Here is an 18138-nt window from a genome sequence, read left to right on the forward strand (position 1 = left end):
AAGGACGTTTGTTTGGAAGCTGAAATTAGTCATCCTAAAGGAGGCAAACACAGTCCCCTTGGGAATGTGGAGCTTGGTCCTTGCCCTGCAATGCAGAGGCTGCAGGGCTGCTGAGTAATTTACCATTAGTTAAGCAGAGGGAAGATTAATGGGTTCCCAGAGCCTTCTCTGCAGCGGGTGCAGAAGCAAACTCTCACGTTCAATACGGGGGATCTGGGGGGGTTGGAGGCTGCTAAGAGAGCTTGAGTGGGTCTTACTGGGGATGGAGTTGATTCAGAAACAGCTGGGAAGACAACGTGTCTGGGTAGATGAGGAGGTGAGTGGTAAGCTGGGTTGGAGAGGTGGAACTGTGCTGAGGAAAGTGCTCTCCAACGCTGTTTGAGAAAGAAATCCTCTCCATCCCGTTTTGCCCCGCACAAAAGTGTTCTGGTGAGTTAATTGGAAAAGGTGAGTAGGTGGAAGGAGGAACAAGAACGTTTTGTTTCCCTTGCAAAATGTCTGTCTCAACTGAACCTCCTGCTCTGGGACGGATTTTGTGAATTTACAATTGCAGTAGTGTCTGCGAGAGCAGGAGAGGTTTTGGGGCTTTTGAGACGGAGAAATACTGAGGTTTTTAGCCCTGTAAGATTTGTTTTCTTCCTTCTGGCATGAAGTGGCTTTCACATAAGCTCAGGAGAGTGAATATTTGTTTTGGGTTGGTTTTTTTTGGAGGTGTCTTGGTTTTTTGAGAGGTGACCTAGTCATCTTTACGAGCCAGGCAGGCTCCACGGCTCCAGAGCCCCGACTCACGCTGCGAGACCCCACAGGTGTATATTTAGGTTGCTGGCAAAGCCTTGTGACCTTTCTGAGTCATTTCACAGCCGGAGATGGTGGCACTGGGAAGGAAAGTTGCTCTGTGTCACAAGGAGAAGTTCATCCTGCGCTGGGGCCGTTTCAGCGGTGCCGCTCTCTTCACGCCTGGCCTACCATGGAAGTGTCTGATCCATGTCTCTGCTGCTCGTTACCGGTTGGAGTGATTAACTGTGGTGAGCGGAGCAGGATCTGCTCACTGCCAGAGCAGTTTCTAATCGTGAGGAATGATTAAATTCAGCTTCCTTGCAAACCAAAACTGGTTTGGCTCTGTCTCTAGGACAAGGGGTCAAAAAGTTGCATTTGCTTTGCAGACAACTAACGATTCTTGCCTAATTTAGGAGCCTCCTGGTGTTCTTGGATAAGTCTGGACTCTAACTCGCTGCCTTTTTGCAGCACAGATTTTTCTTCAAACCTTGAATCTCAACCTTCTGTTTCGGTGCCACCGAAATGGGCTGCGAGTCGGTGTCTGCGGCGAGCGTGTTTGCAGGGCTGGGTGGATGGTGCTAGAAAAGGCTGTAAAATCCAGGATATGCCGTAGGGATGAGCACACCAGACACTTCTGACTGTGCTGCAAAGACTGTCTAGCCCTGGGTGATGGTGGCACTGTGGAAATGAGACGATTTAGCACGTACAGAGGTCTGGGAAGTGCTCTGTGCTCTTCTGGCACCGTGCTTGGGAAAGACTGGTGTTTGCGTGGGAGAGGGGATACAGGTGTTTCTTTTGGAAAACTGGTACCTGAGTCCATCACGGGCTCAGCTGTGCCGGGGGCAGTGCTGGGGCCAGTGCTGGGGGCGGTGTGGCACATGCTGCAGCTGCCAAGGACTGAAAACTCAGTGTTTCTTCCAGATCAATCTGATTTTTTCCTGGCAGTGCTGCCAGAGTTGCCTTCCCTCTCTGCCCAAACCCTCACTGCCAATTCCCAGAGCTTTTCCTGTGAAATACAGGGGAACAGGTAGAGTGGGAATAAGTGACTGCTGAATCACTGCCTGGATGCCTGTGCCGAGGCACCCGCCTGCCCACCTTGCCTTTCTCTTGCCTCTGTCTCTTCCAGACATACTTGGAATAACGCTGCTTCCCTGCAATCCCTGTGTGTGACCTCCCAGCCTGAGGCCTAATTTCTGCTTGCTCCCTCCTCCTCCTCTCCCCAAGCTAAACCAGCCCCCTCCATGCCACCCCAGGTCCTTCCCTGGGTCCCCTGGCGTCCTTGTCATGGTCTCTTGGACTGTATCTACCTGCTCCTTCTTCTTCTGCCATGTTACTGGAGGGGTTAGAAAAAGGGATCTGGAAACCTGAAGGGTGATGATTTTTTTTGTTTGTTTCTCCCAGTTGTGCTGAATTTGGTGAGAGCAGCTCTAGCTGTTCTGCCCAGTAATGGCTGTAGGTCAGTCATTGAAGCTTGGGTCTGTTGTCAATGGAGATGTGATTTATATGACTTTTCCCTCAGACGGATGGATGAGTCTCTTCCAAAGGAAAGAAAATTTCTTTTGTGACAGAAAATGTAGTATAGGTAATATAAAACTCCATGGAAATTTCAGGCCAATTCTTAGCTCCGATCCCAAATTGATGTTCCTTCGACGTTGCCATGACTGCGACAGAGTGACTCATCCCGTTATGGTTAGCAATTTGCTTGTCTTACAAAGTCACCGGGGAAATAATTTTCCCATATCTATACGTACCAAGGCTGTAAGGTTTGCTCTAGCAAACAAGACAAATAATATTTCCTGGTAATAGGAGCAGCCAACTGGAAAATGAGACCAATAGGTTCTATTCTTAGTTCCGTCATTAACCTTGGACGTTTTCTTTAACTTAGCTGGAGCTCTCCTCAGCTGTCTGTAAAGCAGAAAAAGTTATAAATACAGGAGATGGTTTTAGTAAGTAATTAAAATTCTGACGTTTAAAGTAGTTCAGAAGTGTAAAACATTCATAACACCTACCGAAACTGCTTAAGGAAAGTCCTAGTGTGCAGGCTGTTAGGTGGATGCATGTGAGCTGGGTATAGCCAACGCTCTCGAGAGGTGGGTTATCTCCCTTGGGAAGGGAAATCAGTCTCATAATTTTTATTAAGAATTCCCTCTTTCCCTCCTGGCTCCCTGTAGTTGGGGCAGTTTTCCGTAGCTACACCCAGTGCTGTTCATTGAATCCCAAACCCACAGTTCTTGGTGTTATTAAAGTGGTAACGAGTCGGCTGGATGGTCATCAGCCCTAGTTGTGCTTTGGACAACTGGAAGCGTTTTGAAGATCCTGGTTGAGATTCCAGGCTGGGGAAGGGGGCTGAGAGCTGCCCTCGTTCCGCCGCTGCGCGTGAACGGCAGCGCTCGTGCAGCATCAGTGCTCTCTGCCGGGTGAGATTTATTGCTCCATCCCTGGAGACGTTCAAGGCCAGGTTGGACGGGGCCCTGAGCAACCTGATCTAGTTGGAGATATCCCTGTTCCTTGCAGGGGGGTTGGACTAGATGACCTTTGAAGGTCCCTTCCAGCCCTAACCATTCTATGATTCTGTGAGTGTGCACCATTGTGCCCACTGTTGCTGCAAATGAGGGGAACGCTGAAGAAGTTGATCTTGGATCTCCGAGGAGATGGTTGATGTGCAGTTCTGGCTTTGGGACGGAAATTCCTCGAATAACTTTGTTTAGCTCTTACTCCTTGCTTGGCTGTAGGGCACACCGTGGTGGAAGCTGCCTGTTTGCTCTTCTCCCTTCCTCCTCCAGACACTCGAAATATATTGGTGCTTATTAAAGCTGCGGAGTTTCGCAGTCTGGGGCAATTTAATTTTTTTTTTTTCTTTTAAAGTAGGGTATATACTTGATTCTGATGGGCATGCTGACCTGTCCTGATGCTTCCATGGTCTTTTATGTGAAAAATGCATCCTGAAATGCTTGTTCTTATGGGAACAGTGTGTCTTTCCTTGCCCAAAATCCAACGTAGCCATTTACTGCTGCTTGTTTAGCTTGTTAAGGGTTTGGAGAATTTTGGTTGTTGTGGTTTTTGAGGGATTTTTATGTTGTCCTGAAAATTACAGTTATTTTGACTTTAAATTATTTGTCTGGAGAAGAGTATCTAATGCTCTGTTAATTCTTGATGCATTTGAATATCTGTTTTCCTTATGTGGTAGAACATTTGCACACAGCTTTCCAGAATAAATGATGCGTTTTCCAAGTCTGTCGCTCCTTGGGGTTGCGATTATTAGGCTTCTGCTACACCTCTCGTTGGGAATTAGTGACTGTAAATGTTGGAGAGAAGTGTGTCAGTTTTCAGGTGGGCTTGGCTATTTTGAGTATTGGGTTATGTCGATGTAAGTCCTGTTGCAAAAAAAGCTGGGGAAAAAATCTGTCCCTTCAAAGGTACCGTGCAAACATGATTTGAGGGGGAAAGTGATTTGTTAGGCAGTTTGTTCTGATTCTGCAGGTGTTCAGAGCACGTATTTATCTTTCATTCCAGATGTCTTACGTTGGTTACTGCAAATGCTGACTGATTCACAGGGGGTGAGGTGGCAGCAAGATTGTGCGAGAGGGTTCGAGTGCAGAATTGACCTTTTTGGGGCATTTGGTACTGCGGAAGGTGGAGGCGCCCAGCAGCCGCGGAACGGAGGGTGACTTAGAGATGCAAACACGTCGCAGAGAGGAGAACTGAAAATGCAATTTGACATGTTTCCTAAAATAACTTGTGGCTTTTTTTCTTTTGTTCCCAAAGCAGGTTAAATACTGCCTTTTTTGGTTTGGTTTGGTTTTCTTGGTTTTTCCAGATTAGAGTAAAATAAGGTAAAATAAATCAAGACAAATGATCAGTCACCATACGGTACAGCCAGGAGAGAAGCTGTGGTTATAAAACCTTGTCTCTGTGTGGTTCAGCTTCAGATAACATCTTCCAAAAGTTCGAAAGTATCTGTTTAGATGCACTATTTTTTTGTACATTCTGCCTGAATATTTTGCTTCTTTTTCTTTTTCTTTCTCTCCCGTTGCCAGGTTGTGACTAGACTTATTCACTTGCTGGGCGAGAAGATTCTTGGCAGTCTTCAGCAGGGAGGTGAGACTCATTCCTGGACTGCTCCCATTGATGCTGGTGCTTCCTTGGAGCTACATTTACGTCGTCAAATCTGGAAATAGAAAGTGCATACTTGAAAAGAGAATTCATCGCTAAATGTTTTAGCTCTTGTCACAAGTGAATGGTGTTTTTATTATATATATGTATACGTTTTTTCTTTTTTTTTTTTTTTTTTGGCAGAGCATGGTTAATTAAGTGTGGGAACAGGATGATTTGCAATTGAGATAAAAAAGTACTGCTGCATATGTGCAGTGAAATTTCCTTGAAATTTCTTACAAGAGCAGAGCTCAAAGGGAGCATTGGAAACAGCAACTATGGTAGACTTGACTCACATCTCATGCTGAGTGACATCTGCATGTAGACTGACTTTAATATGTCTGTATTTGCGTTATCTTAATGAATTGTCTGAGGGGAAATGGTCTGTGGATTGGTTCTTAAGCTTCGTGAATGCAGCAGAGGCAAAACAAAGTATGTTTACTAATTGAATTGAAGGGAGTAGGAGGAGGTTTCCCAAAATTTCTTGAGTAGCTTTTAAAAGAAAACAGACGCACGCTTACTGCTGAGGTTGTCGCGGGATTCTTTGCTCTTGCGGGTTGTTTGGTTCTTGTTTGGTGTTTTTTTTTTAAATTACCTTTCTTGCTGTTTTTACAATATTCCAAGGAGGCTGAAAATGAGGTGGCCAACTCTCACGTTTTGGAGCAGTCCTGGGGAGTGAAATTTCCAAGTCCTCTCTTTCTTTCCACGCTCGGCTCTCCGTACGCAATGAGTTGTGTACGAATCTCTGGTGATGGTTGTACTTAAGCCTTTGTGCATGCTCCAATGCCTTTGTGGCCTACGGCAGAGTCCACACTTTTTGGGAAACGGGGCAATATGCAATCTGCAGGAAATGGGAGGAAAATTAATGACAGTAACAGGAGTTCAACGAGAGACTTGCCACTGAATTTCTGAGGAGGAAAGGGCTGGTGGAGATGGAGTTGGGCCATGATGTATAACTTGTTTGAACCTACAAATATCTTCTTGAAGGTCTCCAAAAAGAGTGGAAGAACTGTTTAATGTTCTGTGCAGAGCTATTTTAGAAGACTTGAAATGAATAACTCAATCGCTGAATATATTTCAGAAAGGTTTATCTGATGTTTCTTTGTGTCCTGCAGTCTACTGTCGATCTTTCATATAGACTTTGAATAAATTTTCATACGGTATATCAAGTATTTCCATATATCCATCTCAAGAATTCATCTTAATGGTGCATCTTAGGCCTTTTTTGGATGAAATAAGATGAGCAGGATGTTAAATCCTAACTTGGATGACAATAAGTTTATTGTGTTCTTGTAGCTGAGTAAGATTGTCTGAGAAGGCTTAGTTAAAGAGGAAAGAAGTAGCACCAAATTAGAAAGAAGAGTTTGTAGAATACCCCTGTGATGAATCTTTTCTAGTTCTAAGCTATCTAGGAAGGTCATCGTTGTTACATGCACCGCATGCTTCTGTCAAAAAATCCTCTCCTCTGCCCAGACTCTTTGTCCTTACTCAGTTTACTGGATTATGTTGGAGATACTTCCACAGATACTTTGCAGCTACTTCAGAGGTTCCTTATTTTATTTTAATATTCCTAAGCACAAATCTGTGAAGCTCTACGTTTTCACATCTTGGAGAGAAGTGAAAGTAGGTGGAGATACACATTCCCTGTAGGAACTTTGTTGAAAACAGATATTTATTCCCTTGGTCAGGAACACCATAAAAAGTGGATATTAATTTTGGAGTGTTTATGTACTGGCAACAAGTTTTTGGGTTTTGTTATTTAAGCTGATTCCTCTTGTAGGCTCAATCAACGCCTGTCCCAAAGTTGTGGCCCTTGAAAGTGATTCACAGTGCCTTTTTATCTTGACAGGTTGAGTAAGTGCACGTTGCAGTCTGCCTGTTCCTGGCCTCCAGATATTTTTAACATTGCCTAACTTTTACTCGCGCACGCAACGTCAGCAGCCAAAAATGATGGAAATTGATCTTCATCCTCTTACAAATGAAATATGTGGGAACTCTTTCCTTTTATGTGATATGGAGGATGTTACATTTATCTTAGGTTAAGCAATTCAGTGATCCTTTCCTTGCTGCCTGACAGTTGAAAACAATGAAATGACGCCTGGGTTGACTTACGACAGATACTGTCTTTTCCAACAGGTCATCCTCTTGGATTACACAGCTCAAGTAGCAAGTGGGATGCTGGAAACCCTGCCAGCAATCTGTCCACAGTAGCAATTATGCCGGTGTCTGAAGAGGTGCCACTTACAACTTTTACTCTGGAGCTCAAGCATGCTCTCAGTGCTGTGGGTAAGAAGTGTTTGCATGTTACTGCATCATGGGGAAAAAAAATGCTGCTTATCTTTTTAGAGAGGTACAGCGGGTACCTGGCGTTAGTCAAAGGGGGGTTCATGTTGCATTAGGGGGCAGTGGTAGAACATTGCTCAGGATCAGCCTTTTTCATGACCTCTTGCTTCTTTGTTCCCATCTCTAACACGCATTTAATTTTAGTGAAAAACTTTGTGGCCTTAACGACTCAGAAATATTAGCCGATGTGTCTGGCCTCTCGCCTTGGCTGCCATCAGCACTCCTAGGGCTGCAGGCACTCCAGCAGACAAATCCCACACCAGTACACCATTCCTGCAGTGCCTGAGAGTCTGATTCTCTCTCATGTGTGAGAGTCTTCCGGGCTTCCTCGATTGTACAGCTTCATCCAGCAAAGGATTTCTTAGCCAGTTTTCTTTCGTTGAGGTGGTGCAGTGAGTGGTAAACATAAGACTTGGTGGAAGAGGCTTGTGGAGGAGATCCAGATTGGCTCTGGAAGTCCAAACTTCAGTCTTAAATCATTGTCCCATTTGTTGCCAGTTTATTTGTCTGGTGCTCACAAAACCATGTATTCAGCTCACAGTTGAGTCATCAATTGCTTTATCCGTTGGTGAAGTTGTGTGTGCAAGTTCCAGCTGCTCACAAACCCATGTATTCAATCCACAATTCAGTTCACGCTTGGTACTACAGTTTGACATTTCCTGAACATCCTCTTCTCATCCTTGTATGCTGTCACGGATCTCTTGAGTAAATCTGCTGTAGTCCTTTGATGAATTGTTAGTCTGCTATCTCACGGCTTATTATTTTGAAAAGCACAGGTTACGTGATGCTTGAGGTATAACCACTTACATTTATTGGTTCTTTCCTTTTTGACCTTAAAGGGTATCTGGAGCTGGCCCTTATTATTCTGCTTAGAAACATCTTCTAGGTGGGCAGGCAGAGGAAAAAGCTTTTGATGCTTGAACTCTTTCACCTTTTAGAATATGAATTTGTTTGCAGCTTATGGTGGAGATGTGTTACAGTGAGTACTAATTGGTGGGCGTTTGGAGACTCCTGTTATTTTGAGATGGCAGAGGAATTTTACATCCATAACGGAGCACGGATCTCAGCGTAGCTATATTGCTAATGGGTATATAGCTTCTTATGGATCGCTGCCAGCCTGTTTTGATGTGTGACAGCACTAGGAGCCCGTAAATAAAACAAACGAGAACTTAAGTACGTAGATGGGCTGTTGGGAATAAAAATAACCATTCTAGTTGAAGGCAACTAGGATGTAACTAACGAGGGGTTTTGTTGTGATCACTTGGCCTTTCCTCCTTCACTCTCCTTTTTTCTTTCTTATCCTAAGCTGATATCTGTGTAGTGCTTGGCAGCTGTAGATGGTACTATCCAACCTTGGCATCTGAGGTTCTTGCCAAAACGGAGCAGACGGCTGCAGTGGGAAGAGGGAAGTGTTGTGTGAAAACACAGCTAGCCATATGGTTCAAAGCACAGCTGGCAGGGCGAGCTCTCTGGCCTCGAGGGCCTCTGTTGGTCGAGTCCACCTATTGCTTGTTCAGCCCCACACTGCTCGGAGACAGTGGGTGACCTCCTGCCAGCCTTTTACTGTGCCTCTTTGCCCACTGTACACTGCCGAGGGGCTTTTTCATGCAGCCTTTATTTATTTGTTTTCAGCAGAAACAGCATTCTTTATTTCTTTTTGGGGTAGCTTTTGTATTTTCTCCTTTGTACTATGGCTACAAATTGTTGGGAGATTCCTTACTGGGGTGTGACAGTGCTCTGAGCCATGTGCTAGATGGTGCTTTGCTCTGAGGGACGGGGCTGGTTTTTGAAATGATTTTTCTTCTGACTTCTTACATCAAAAAAGGAAACGAGTAATGAAGTCAGTGTTGTGAAGCAAAATTGTGGTTTGTTTTCAGATTGTCTTGGTGTTCAGCTGAACGTTAGAACTGTGTCCGTTGTACATGTGGGGAAATGGAAAGCTTATGGGAAAAGATTTGCAGTAGGGTCTTGGTGAGCAGCTGGTGTATTGGAGCTTCGTGCCTCTGCCACCTGAGAACTTACCTGCTTCTGACACTGAAATTGGCTGATGAGCACTTGGGGTTTGGGTGTGAACTGGGATTAGTCCTTAAACATATTTATGGAAATGAGAAGCGTTATTTAATATGCTTGAGAAGGCTGAATTGAAAATCTTTCTCTTAAGGACGTCTCTTTCAGTGCATGTTCAGTGAGACCCACCCCCTGCAATACTGCGGTCAGCTCTGGGGTCCCCAACATGAGAAGGACGTGGACTTGCTGGAGTGGGTCCAGAAGAGGTCACGAAGATGGTCCGTGGGTTGGAGTGCTACTATAAAGACAGGCTGAGAGAGTTGGGGTTGTTCAGCCTGAAGAAGAGAAGGTTCTGGGGTGATCTTATTGCAGCTTTCCAGTACCTGAAGGGGCTACAGGAAAGCTGGAGAGGGGCTTTGGACACGGGGATGTAGTGACAGGACACGGGGCAATGGCTTTAAACTGAAAGAGGGGAGATTTAGATTGGATCTAAGGAAGAAATTCTTCCCTCTGAGGGTGCTGAGGCAATGGACCAGGTTGCCCAGAGAAGCTGTGGCTGCCCCATCCCTGGCAGTGTTCAAGGCCAGGTTGGATGAGGCTTTGGGCAACCTGGTGTAGTGGAGGGTGTCCCTGCCCATGGCAGGGGGGTTGGAACCAGATGATCTTTGAGGTCCCTTCCAACCCAAACCATTCTATGATTCTGCACGTTCCTAATTTTGAAAAAAAGGGGTTTCACTGTGTAGACTTGCTGCTATTAGCATATTTTTGGTTTATCCTTTTGATTTTTCTGGAATAAACTGTTTCATTGTAAATTGTAATCAGATGTTGCCATCTAACACTTGACTTAACATCTGATCCGTATTTGGACTTGAAATATGTCGCAGAGCGGTGCAGGGGTAGCCTTGTCATGCATTGGGTTTAAAGCAGTCGGTTTTAGCTTTCTGTTGCAACTTAATGGGTTATTTTAGAAAATTCCTTACTCTTCCTGTTAATATTAACTTAGATGAATATTGCAGTGATACCTAGAATCCCCTTGCTGTAGGCTGGAGATAAAAGGGTAGAAGAAATGAGGAGAAGGCACCCAGTAATCATGACATCTCTGCAAGAACCATGGTGAGGTACCGGCTGCCGCAGTTGTTGGGAGGACTCTGCCCTCATCCCAGGGGGGCGGTCGGGATGCGCAGTGGGTCGTAACACAACCTGCAAAACTGGATTAGAGGCTGGTTTTCCATTTCCTGGAACTGGTATTAGAAGAAGGCTGTTAGCAGAGTTGGAGCTGATTGCAGGTTAATCTACGTAACGGGATTATTTTTTTTAGTAATTTTTAACTGCTTTTGTTTTATTAAAGGAGTATAAAAATAATGGCAAATAGAAGATCTCACTCTGATAGTGGAAGCTTCATAACACCATGAATTAGTGTGTATATATACTGTCCCCAAGAATTGGAAAAATTATTCAGAATTTTTTTTTCTTCCCTCCTCCCCAACACTTTGCCTGTAATGAGGCAGCACTTATTCGTCTGGTTGCTTGATCCTGTTGTGTAGGTTTAATGATATATATATATATATATATATATATATATATATTTTTTTTTTTTTAAATTTGTAATGGGAACACCTCACATGACCAGACTGCTTCTATACTGAGCTTTCCAGCCCCAGAGCATGGTGGCCTCTCTGGTCTCTGCACACAGGGAGCACCAATGTGTGGTACCACCCACAGCTTTATCCAACCAATTTGTGCTGGTTTCTTGTAGATTTGGTGTTTCTGTGGCTTATGATAATTCTGATATTGTTTCCTAGACACTGTGATTGTGTCCCAGTTAAATACTGAGGGATGTTCGTGTTTCCATGGCGTTTGTTCTGCTAAAAGCTGGACGGTGAAGCAGTTACTTGGTATCTGGTGGCAATAACTCTACATGAATCTGCCTTCATCTTGAGACAGGTATAAATGTAAAATATGATCTGAGCATTGAGGAGAGAGCGGGGAAGTCATGCAGAGCGTGGTGAACCAGAGGCTGCATCGCTGCTTCCTCACTCCCTTTTTTGGCCATTTCTTTGGATCTTTGTCTTGGGTTCTCCAAAGAAGGAGGATGTAGAATATAGAATTTCTAAAAAGCAGGGACAGAATTTTCCACTTCTGAACTGAATTGAAACAAAGATGGGCAAGTTTTACTGCTGTGATAAGTTTCAGGGTAGGATAACCATGTTGATGAATTCTGGTCAAGTTTTGTGATGTCTATTTTTATTAGTAGTATTCTTTCCCCTTAATCCTGGTAGAGCTGAGAGCGTCTCTCATCAAGAAAGCTGTTCTGCAGTATTCAGATTTTTAAAAAGTATTTACTGAACTGTGGGTTTTTTTTGTTCTTTTACTGAGACCAGCTAAGTGATACCACGTGGCTGTGCAAACTCTGGCTGTATGTGGGAGCCCTCCGATCGCTTATCACCTCAAACTGAAGTAGAGGGGGGTTCAAATCCAGCTGTGTGTCGCCTTCTTTTCTGCCCTTTAAATATAAGCTTTCTTTTAACTTCTGAAAACGTATCATGTATTGGAAAACTCACTGAAATATCTTTAGAAAGAATTTAATGGAGTTTTTAACTGTAGTTCTGCCTGAATTTCCCTTTGCACACAGATTAGATTGAGATGTGAAGTGTTTAATGTGGTACCTGGACCTTGGCAAAACTTGATATGCTGGGTGAGATCTTCTGACATTGGGACATCAAACTCTTTTATCAGTTCTGTCTCTTTAACACGTAATTTTGTAGACTTTTAGTAGGCCAAATATAAATTCTCTTTTGATGAAGTCCAGGCAAGTAAGTTTGCTGCAGTAAATCTTTTTCCACAGTGCATTTTGTACTGGGCAGTGTCTTTCTACGAGTATTTTTTCCAAGTGAGGTGAATTTGCAACTATTTCTAACTCTCAGAGATCAGTCTTTGACCTCTGGGCCTCTGATTTCTCCGCACAACTTTTTGACCATGTTTTATTAGACTTGGAGCTCAGATATCTGTATTCCCACTCCTTCTCATCTTATGAAATTGGTGTTATGTGGGGGGGGGGGGGGGGGAAATTACAAAAGTGAGTACCATTCTCATCTTCGGCAAGAAAGGAAGAGTTATGTCTCTTGTGAGATACTTATGTCTATTTACTAGGGCAGGATTTGAGCTTGGAAGCCTTGCTGAAAGGTTGTCTCAACCTTTTCTTGAGTGCCTTATATTCTTAAAAGATAAAATGAACTAAGCTCTGATATTTGCCAGCCTTTTTTTCTCCTCACTTCTCTTTCACGGGCTTGTAGTTCTGTACTGAAAACCAGATGACTCTGGAGTACCAATTTATATGCTCCATGAGGTTTCCCATGAATCATGATCCTCTGTGCCTGGGGGTAAGCTGGTGTTTTCTCACCTAAAGCATCTAAAAATTGGGATTCAGAATCCCAGCGAGTTCACTGAAAGAAAAATCCCCCAGGGGCTACTAAAAGTCACCACCTCTGGCTGGAGAAATTCGTGAACTGCCAATTGCTGGAGGCTCGGAGAATGTCATTAAGTTTTCCGTGCTCTAATACTCTTCCCCAGCAATCTGCTGCTGGTTGCAGTCAGAGAGACACTGGTGGGCTTAGATAAATAGTTAATGTTGCCTCATATCACCTCTCCGATGTTCTTAACTTGGAGCTGTTCACCCGTGTCTAATCCTGCCGAAAGCGAGAGGCGGCTGCTGCAGGGTGGAGGATGTTCTCGTGATGCCAACAGCAGCTGCAAATTGCCTGCGAGGCTGATGTCATGGAATCACAGAACGGTTTGGGTTGGAAGGGACCTCAAAGGTCATCCAGTTCCAACCCCCCTGCCATGGGCAGGGACACCCACCACTACACCAGGTTGCCCAAAGCCCCATCCAGCCTGGGATCGCTAGATGATGGTGTGTCACCGTGATAACGTGTGTTGAGGACGTGGTGACACATTGTCTTGGACGTTCCTGCCTGCTGGTGTGGCTGTTCGAGGGGTATGTACTTGAGAATGATTTATAATTTCCTTTTTAATTAATTTGTTACTCTCAGCAGTTTAGTTTAAATAACACTTTTGGTCATTCTGGTTTGTGCACTTGAGAACACATATGTTGGTGTTCTTGATCACATCAATGGAGGGTTATTTAATGGTTGACTAATTGGGAGCTTGCTAGAAATTGGAAATGTAGAGCAGATGGTGGTTGTTTCTGAAGCTAAACAGAGTTGGTTCGTTGAAAGCCTCACCACGTTCTGTGCTGGGGATGAATAAGGGTCTGGACGTCTTTGTCCCGCACTGCCGGTGTGCAGAGGGATGCTGGGCAGACTCCTCCCGAGCCGGCACAGCTGTCCCTCTGCCTGTACACACGTGTTGGTGTCATGTACTGTGAACTGCTTCTTTTCCAAATACAAAAGTGAGGCGAGTGGACATGATTTCTGAAGTCATATGCCTCTCCAAGGCTCTTGATGCTTGATGGGGATGTGTTGTCCCCGTTCACGATATCTGTGGGTGAAATAGGCATCACCTTGACTAACAGCGAGAGGTACTCCAGCTCTACAAACTGCCTCTCGCCCTGTATAAAGGTGTTCTGGCCGACTGGGTCACTGGGTGTAACGTTCCCCTTGGAGCACGTGCCCCCAGTGCACCAGAGCAGCACGGTGCGCTCCAGGCTCCTTTGCTGACGCTGTTGGATCCCGGTGACTGGGTCTGGGGAGGTAACAGGCAAACGCAGAGGTGGAGCACGCTGTTCCCTCCTTGTTGTTAGTCTCTCCTCCTTGACATTTTTATTGTCCTCCTCAGCTCGTTTTGCATTCCTGGGCTGTTCATCTTTGCCTACTAAACTACCACCACTGTCATGAAGCTTTGCAAGTCACATGTCCTGGAAGAATATTTGGTCTACATATCATTTCTGTTCTGCTGAGAACTTTGACACGTTCATCAACAGAAATGATGACTCTACTCTTGAATGCTTTTGCAAAATTGACCTGCCCTCTCTCCCTTGCTGTCTTCATAGCGTGCAACGTCACGAGTATTTCTTCTGGGAGACCTCTCTTAATCCCATTACCTCATCCAAAGTTGTGCTAGCCCAACTGTTTGTGAGGCCGAGTGGTGGACCAGATCAAAGAATCAAAGTTAAAAATCAAGTGGAAAAAACCCTCGCAAGCAGTGGGCCTGTTCCCTGCAGACAGACGGTGCGAGGAGCAGCACTGGTGCAGGAGTGAAGGGCAGGCTGAACCAGTTCACGTCTTGAAATGCTTCTAAACTAATTCCTTCTGCTGTGGACTTGTTGCTTTCGTAGGAACCAAGTACCATAAACTTTATTGGAGGGTGAGGAGATGAAATTCTACTCTCAAGTCATCCTCTTTGCTGTGCTTTCTTACCAGCTTTTACTTTTTATCTTTTGGTCTCAACTTAAGGGATATTTTTGTCTATTTTTGTTTGTTCTTCCTTCATCATCATCGGTGTAACAAAGAGCAAACGTTATTTGGTTGGTTGAAAATACGAGATGAAGCGTCGTACTGGTGAGCGTGTTCAAGTCTAACACTAGGGCGTGTTAAAACAGAGTGGAGTCATGGCAGGAGGAATCGACCGATGTGGGGGAAACGAGTTGGCCCTGAAGGTCAGGCTGCCAGCTCCACGTGCTTTTTTGGGGGGTCTTTTGCTTTTTGAGCATATAAGTGTGAAGCTGCAATCTTTTACCATGTTGTTCATTCATGATGATGTGGTTTTTACCAAACACAGTGAGCCCTGCTGCTATGTTGATGCCTTGAGAGGCCTCACGTAATTAAGGTTTTTGTTATTTCGTACGTAAATTTTGGTTCTTTTATTAATGAAAAAATGAAAGATTACATTATGAAAACAGTAATACATGAAAGCGACTTTCATGTTTTGTAAATGTGATTTCTCTCTCAATATGAGACAGATCATCTTTTCTTTAGGTACGAGGTTGATCCCTTAAGTTTAGTTTTCATTATTTTTTTGTACTTAGCTGCAGTTATTCTGCATCCTCCACCACATATGGCTGGTATTGCTGCTGCTGAAATAGAATTGCTGATAAGAAAAATAGACTAAAGCGCCTGCAAGAAACTTGATGTGCACCAAAATTCATGTGGGATATGATGATGTTGCCAGATGTGTGCATATGCCTGGCTCAGCAGTGGAAGTAGCGTGAACTGGACTGTGCCCTGCAGATTTGGGAGTCTCGTTCTACTTGGGGTTGGTAGTGGTATAGGGTCCTGTTGGCATTTTGGAGAAGTGGTACTGCCATAGAGAGCTTTAGGATTCACCTGGGGAGTCGGTTCGGTGCAGGATGGACAAATTACATGTTTCAATAGGTTAGAGAAAGAGCTTTTGTCTTTGAAACCAGATTCGTGGGCTTTCTGTGGTTGGAAAAGGTATGTGATGTTCTGAATGTTGTGTTTGTGAAAATGCAGCTGCACAAAACTGTTGTCCTAGGTGACACTGAGGGATGCGATGAAAGAGAGCTTGTAGGCTCAGACTAGTGCAATAACAGAGCTCGGGGAATGTGGGGAATGGGAAGATGTTACTGAAGGTAAGTGTGAAATCTTTGTCAAGACTTTGTGCCAGGTCTTTCTTCTCTGGCAACTCTACCCAATGCACTGATCCATCGTGATCTTCCAAGGAGATCTGCAGAGCTGCGTTTGTCGTCGCTACGTTTTCTTAATACAGTTTGTCAGGAGCTGAATGGCAGATGTTCACCTACGAAACTTTTTGTTCTTCCAGGTCCTGCTTTGCTGCTCACCAGTGATAACATCAAACAGCAACTTGGTTCTGCTGCGCTGGACAAGTACGTGCCCTTAGTATTATTTACAAAAATTTAGTAATATGCTGTGCTAGTCTTATAAATATACAGTGTTTGGGAAGAAAATCATAGAATCATGGAGTAGTTAGGGTTGGGTTTTCTGATCAAGTTATTTGAAACAACAATGTTTCAAGAGTATTTGGTTCAAATGTGGGTGCTTTTTTCCCATGGTTACTTTCTCACTTGTGAAATTGGAAAAGCTGGATTACTTCAAGTGGGCATTGTGCCCTCATTCTTAGAGGTGCCATGGAAGTTGTATTGATGTTAGACATCACTGCATCCTCTTTCCTCTGTTTATATATCTAATGGTATAAATCATAGAATCACAGAATGGTTTGGGTTGGAAGGGACCTCAAAGATCATCTAGTTCCAGCCCCCCTGCCATGGGCAGGGACACCCTCCACTACACCAGGTTGCTCAAAGCCTCATCCAACCTGGCCTTGAACACTGCCAGGGATGGGGCAGCCAAAACTTCTCTGGGCAACCTGTGCCAGTGCCTCACCACCCTCAGAGGGAAGAATTTCTTCCTTAGATCTGATCTAAATCTCCCCTCTTTCAGTTTAAAGCCATTGCCCCGTGTCCTGTCACTACACGCCCTTGTCCAAAGCCCCTCTCCGGCTTTCCTGTAGCCCCTTTAGGTACTGGAAGGCTGCTAGAAGATCACCCCAGAGCTTTCTCTTCTCCAGGCTGAACAGCCCCAACTCTCTCAGCCTGTCTCCATAGCAGAGGTGCTCCAGCCCTTGGATCATCTTCATGGCATCGTCTGGACTCGCTCCAGCAGCTCCATGTCCTCCTTGTGCTGGGGACTTCAGAGCCAAAGGCAGCATTCCAGGTGGGGTCTCACAAGAGCAGAGCAGAGGGGCAGAATCCCCTCCCTCGACCTGCTGCCCACGCTGCTTTGGATGCAGCCCAGGACACGGTTGGCTTTCTGGGCTGCCAGCGCACATTGCCAGCTCATGTTGAGCTTCTCATCCACCAGCACCCCCGAGTCCTCCTCCTCAGGGCTGCTCTCAATCCATTCTCCCCCCAGCCTGTGCTTGTGCTTGGGATTTCCCCGACCCACATGCAGGACCTTGCACTTGGTCTTGTTGAACTTCATGAGGTTCTCACAGGCCCATGTCTCCAGCCTGTCCAGGTCCCTCTGGATGGCATCCCTTCCCTCCAGCGTGTCCACAACACCACCCAGCTTGGTGTCATCTGCAAACTTGCTGAGGGTGCACTCGATCCCACTGTCCATGTCACCAACAAAGATGTTAAATAGCACTGGTCCCAGTACCAACCCTTGAGGAACACCACTCGTCACAGGCCTCCACTGGGACATGGAGCTGTTGACTACAACTCTTTGAGTGTGACCATCTAGCCGATTCCTTATCCACTGAGTGGTCCATCCATCAAAACCATGTCTTTCCAGTTTAGAGACAAGGATGTCGTGTGGGACGGTATCAAATGCTTTGGATAAGTCCAGGTAGATGATGTCAGTTGCTCTTCCCCTATCCATCAATGCTGTAACCTCATCATAGAAGGCACCAAATTAGTCAGGCAGGATTTGCCCTTAGTGAAGCCATGTTGACTGTCACCAATCACCTCCTTGTTTTCCATGTGCCTTAGCATAGTTGCCAGGAGGATCTGCTCCATGATCTTGCCAGGCACAGAGGTGAGACTGACTGGCCTGTAGTTCCCTGGGTCTTCTTTTTTCCCCTTTTTAAAGATGGGGGCTGTGTTTCCCCTTTTCTAGTCAGTGGGAACTTCACCAGACTGTCATGACTTCTCAGATATGATGGATAGTGGCTTAGCAACTTCATCTGCCAGTTCCCTCAGGACCCACGGATGCACCTCATCAGGTCCCATGGACTTGTCCACCTTCAGGTTCTTTAGATGGTCTCAAACCTGATCTTCTCCTACAGTGGGCAGTACTTCATTCTCCCAGTCCCTGCCTTTGCCTTCTGTGACTGGGGCAGTGCGGCTGGAGCTCTTGCCAGTGGAGACTGAGGCAAAGAAGTCATTGAGAACCTCAGCCTTCTCCATATCCCAGGTGACCAGGT

At 45.1% G+C, this 18138-nt stretch overlaps 1 protein-coding gene across 3 annotated transcripts in view; it reads left to right on the top strand.

Moving 5' to 3' along the window:
• PNPLA7 (patatin like domain 7, lysophospholipase) overlaps positions 1–18138 on the top strand; it is a 130665-nt gene that overhangs the window by 56142 nt on the left and 56385 nt on the right. For all 3 annotated transcript variants that reach the window (XM_086625042.1, XM_086625040.1, XM_086625043.1), the window contains exons 20-22: positions 4815–4875; positions 7066–7215; positions 16018–16081. In XM_086625042.1, the coding sequence (XP_086481168.1) occupies positions 4815–4875; positions 7066–7215; positions 16018–16081 (275 nt within the window). The remainder of the gene's footprint in view (positions 1–4814; positions 4876–7065; positions 7216–16017; positions 16082–18138) is intronic.

This window comes from Tauraco erythrolophus, chromosome 22 (assembly GCF_009769465.1).
Source record: "Tauraco erythrolophus isolate bTauEry1 chromosome 22, bTauEry1.pri, whole genome shotgun sequence".
Lineage (NCBI taxonomy): Eukaryota > Metazoa > Chordata > Aves > Musophagiformes > Musophagidae > Tauraco > Tauraco erythrolophus.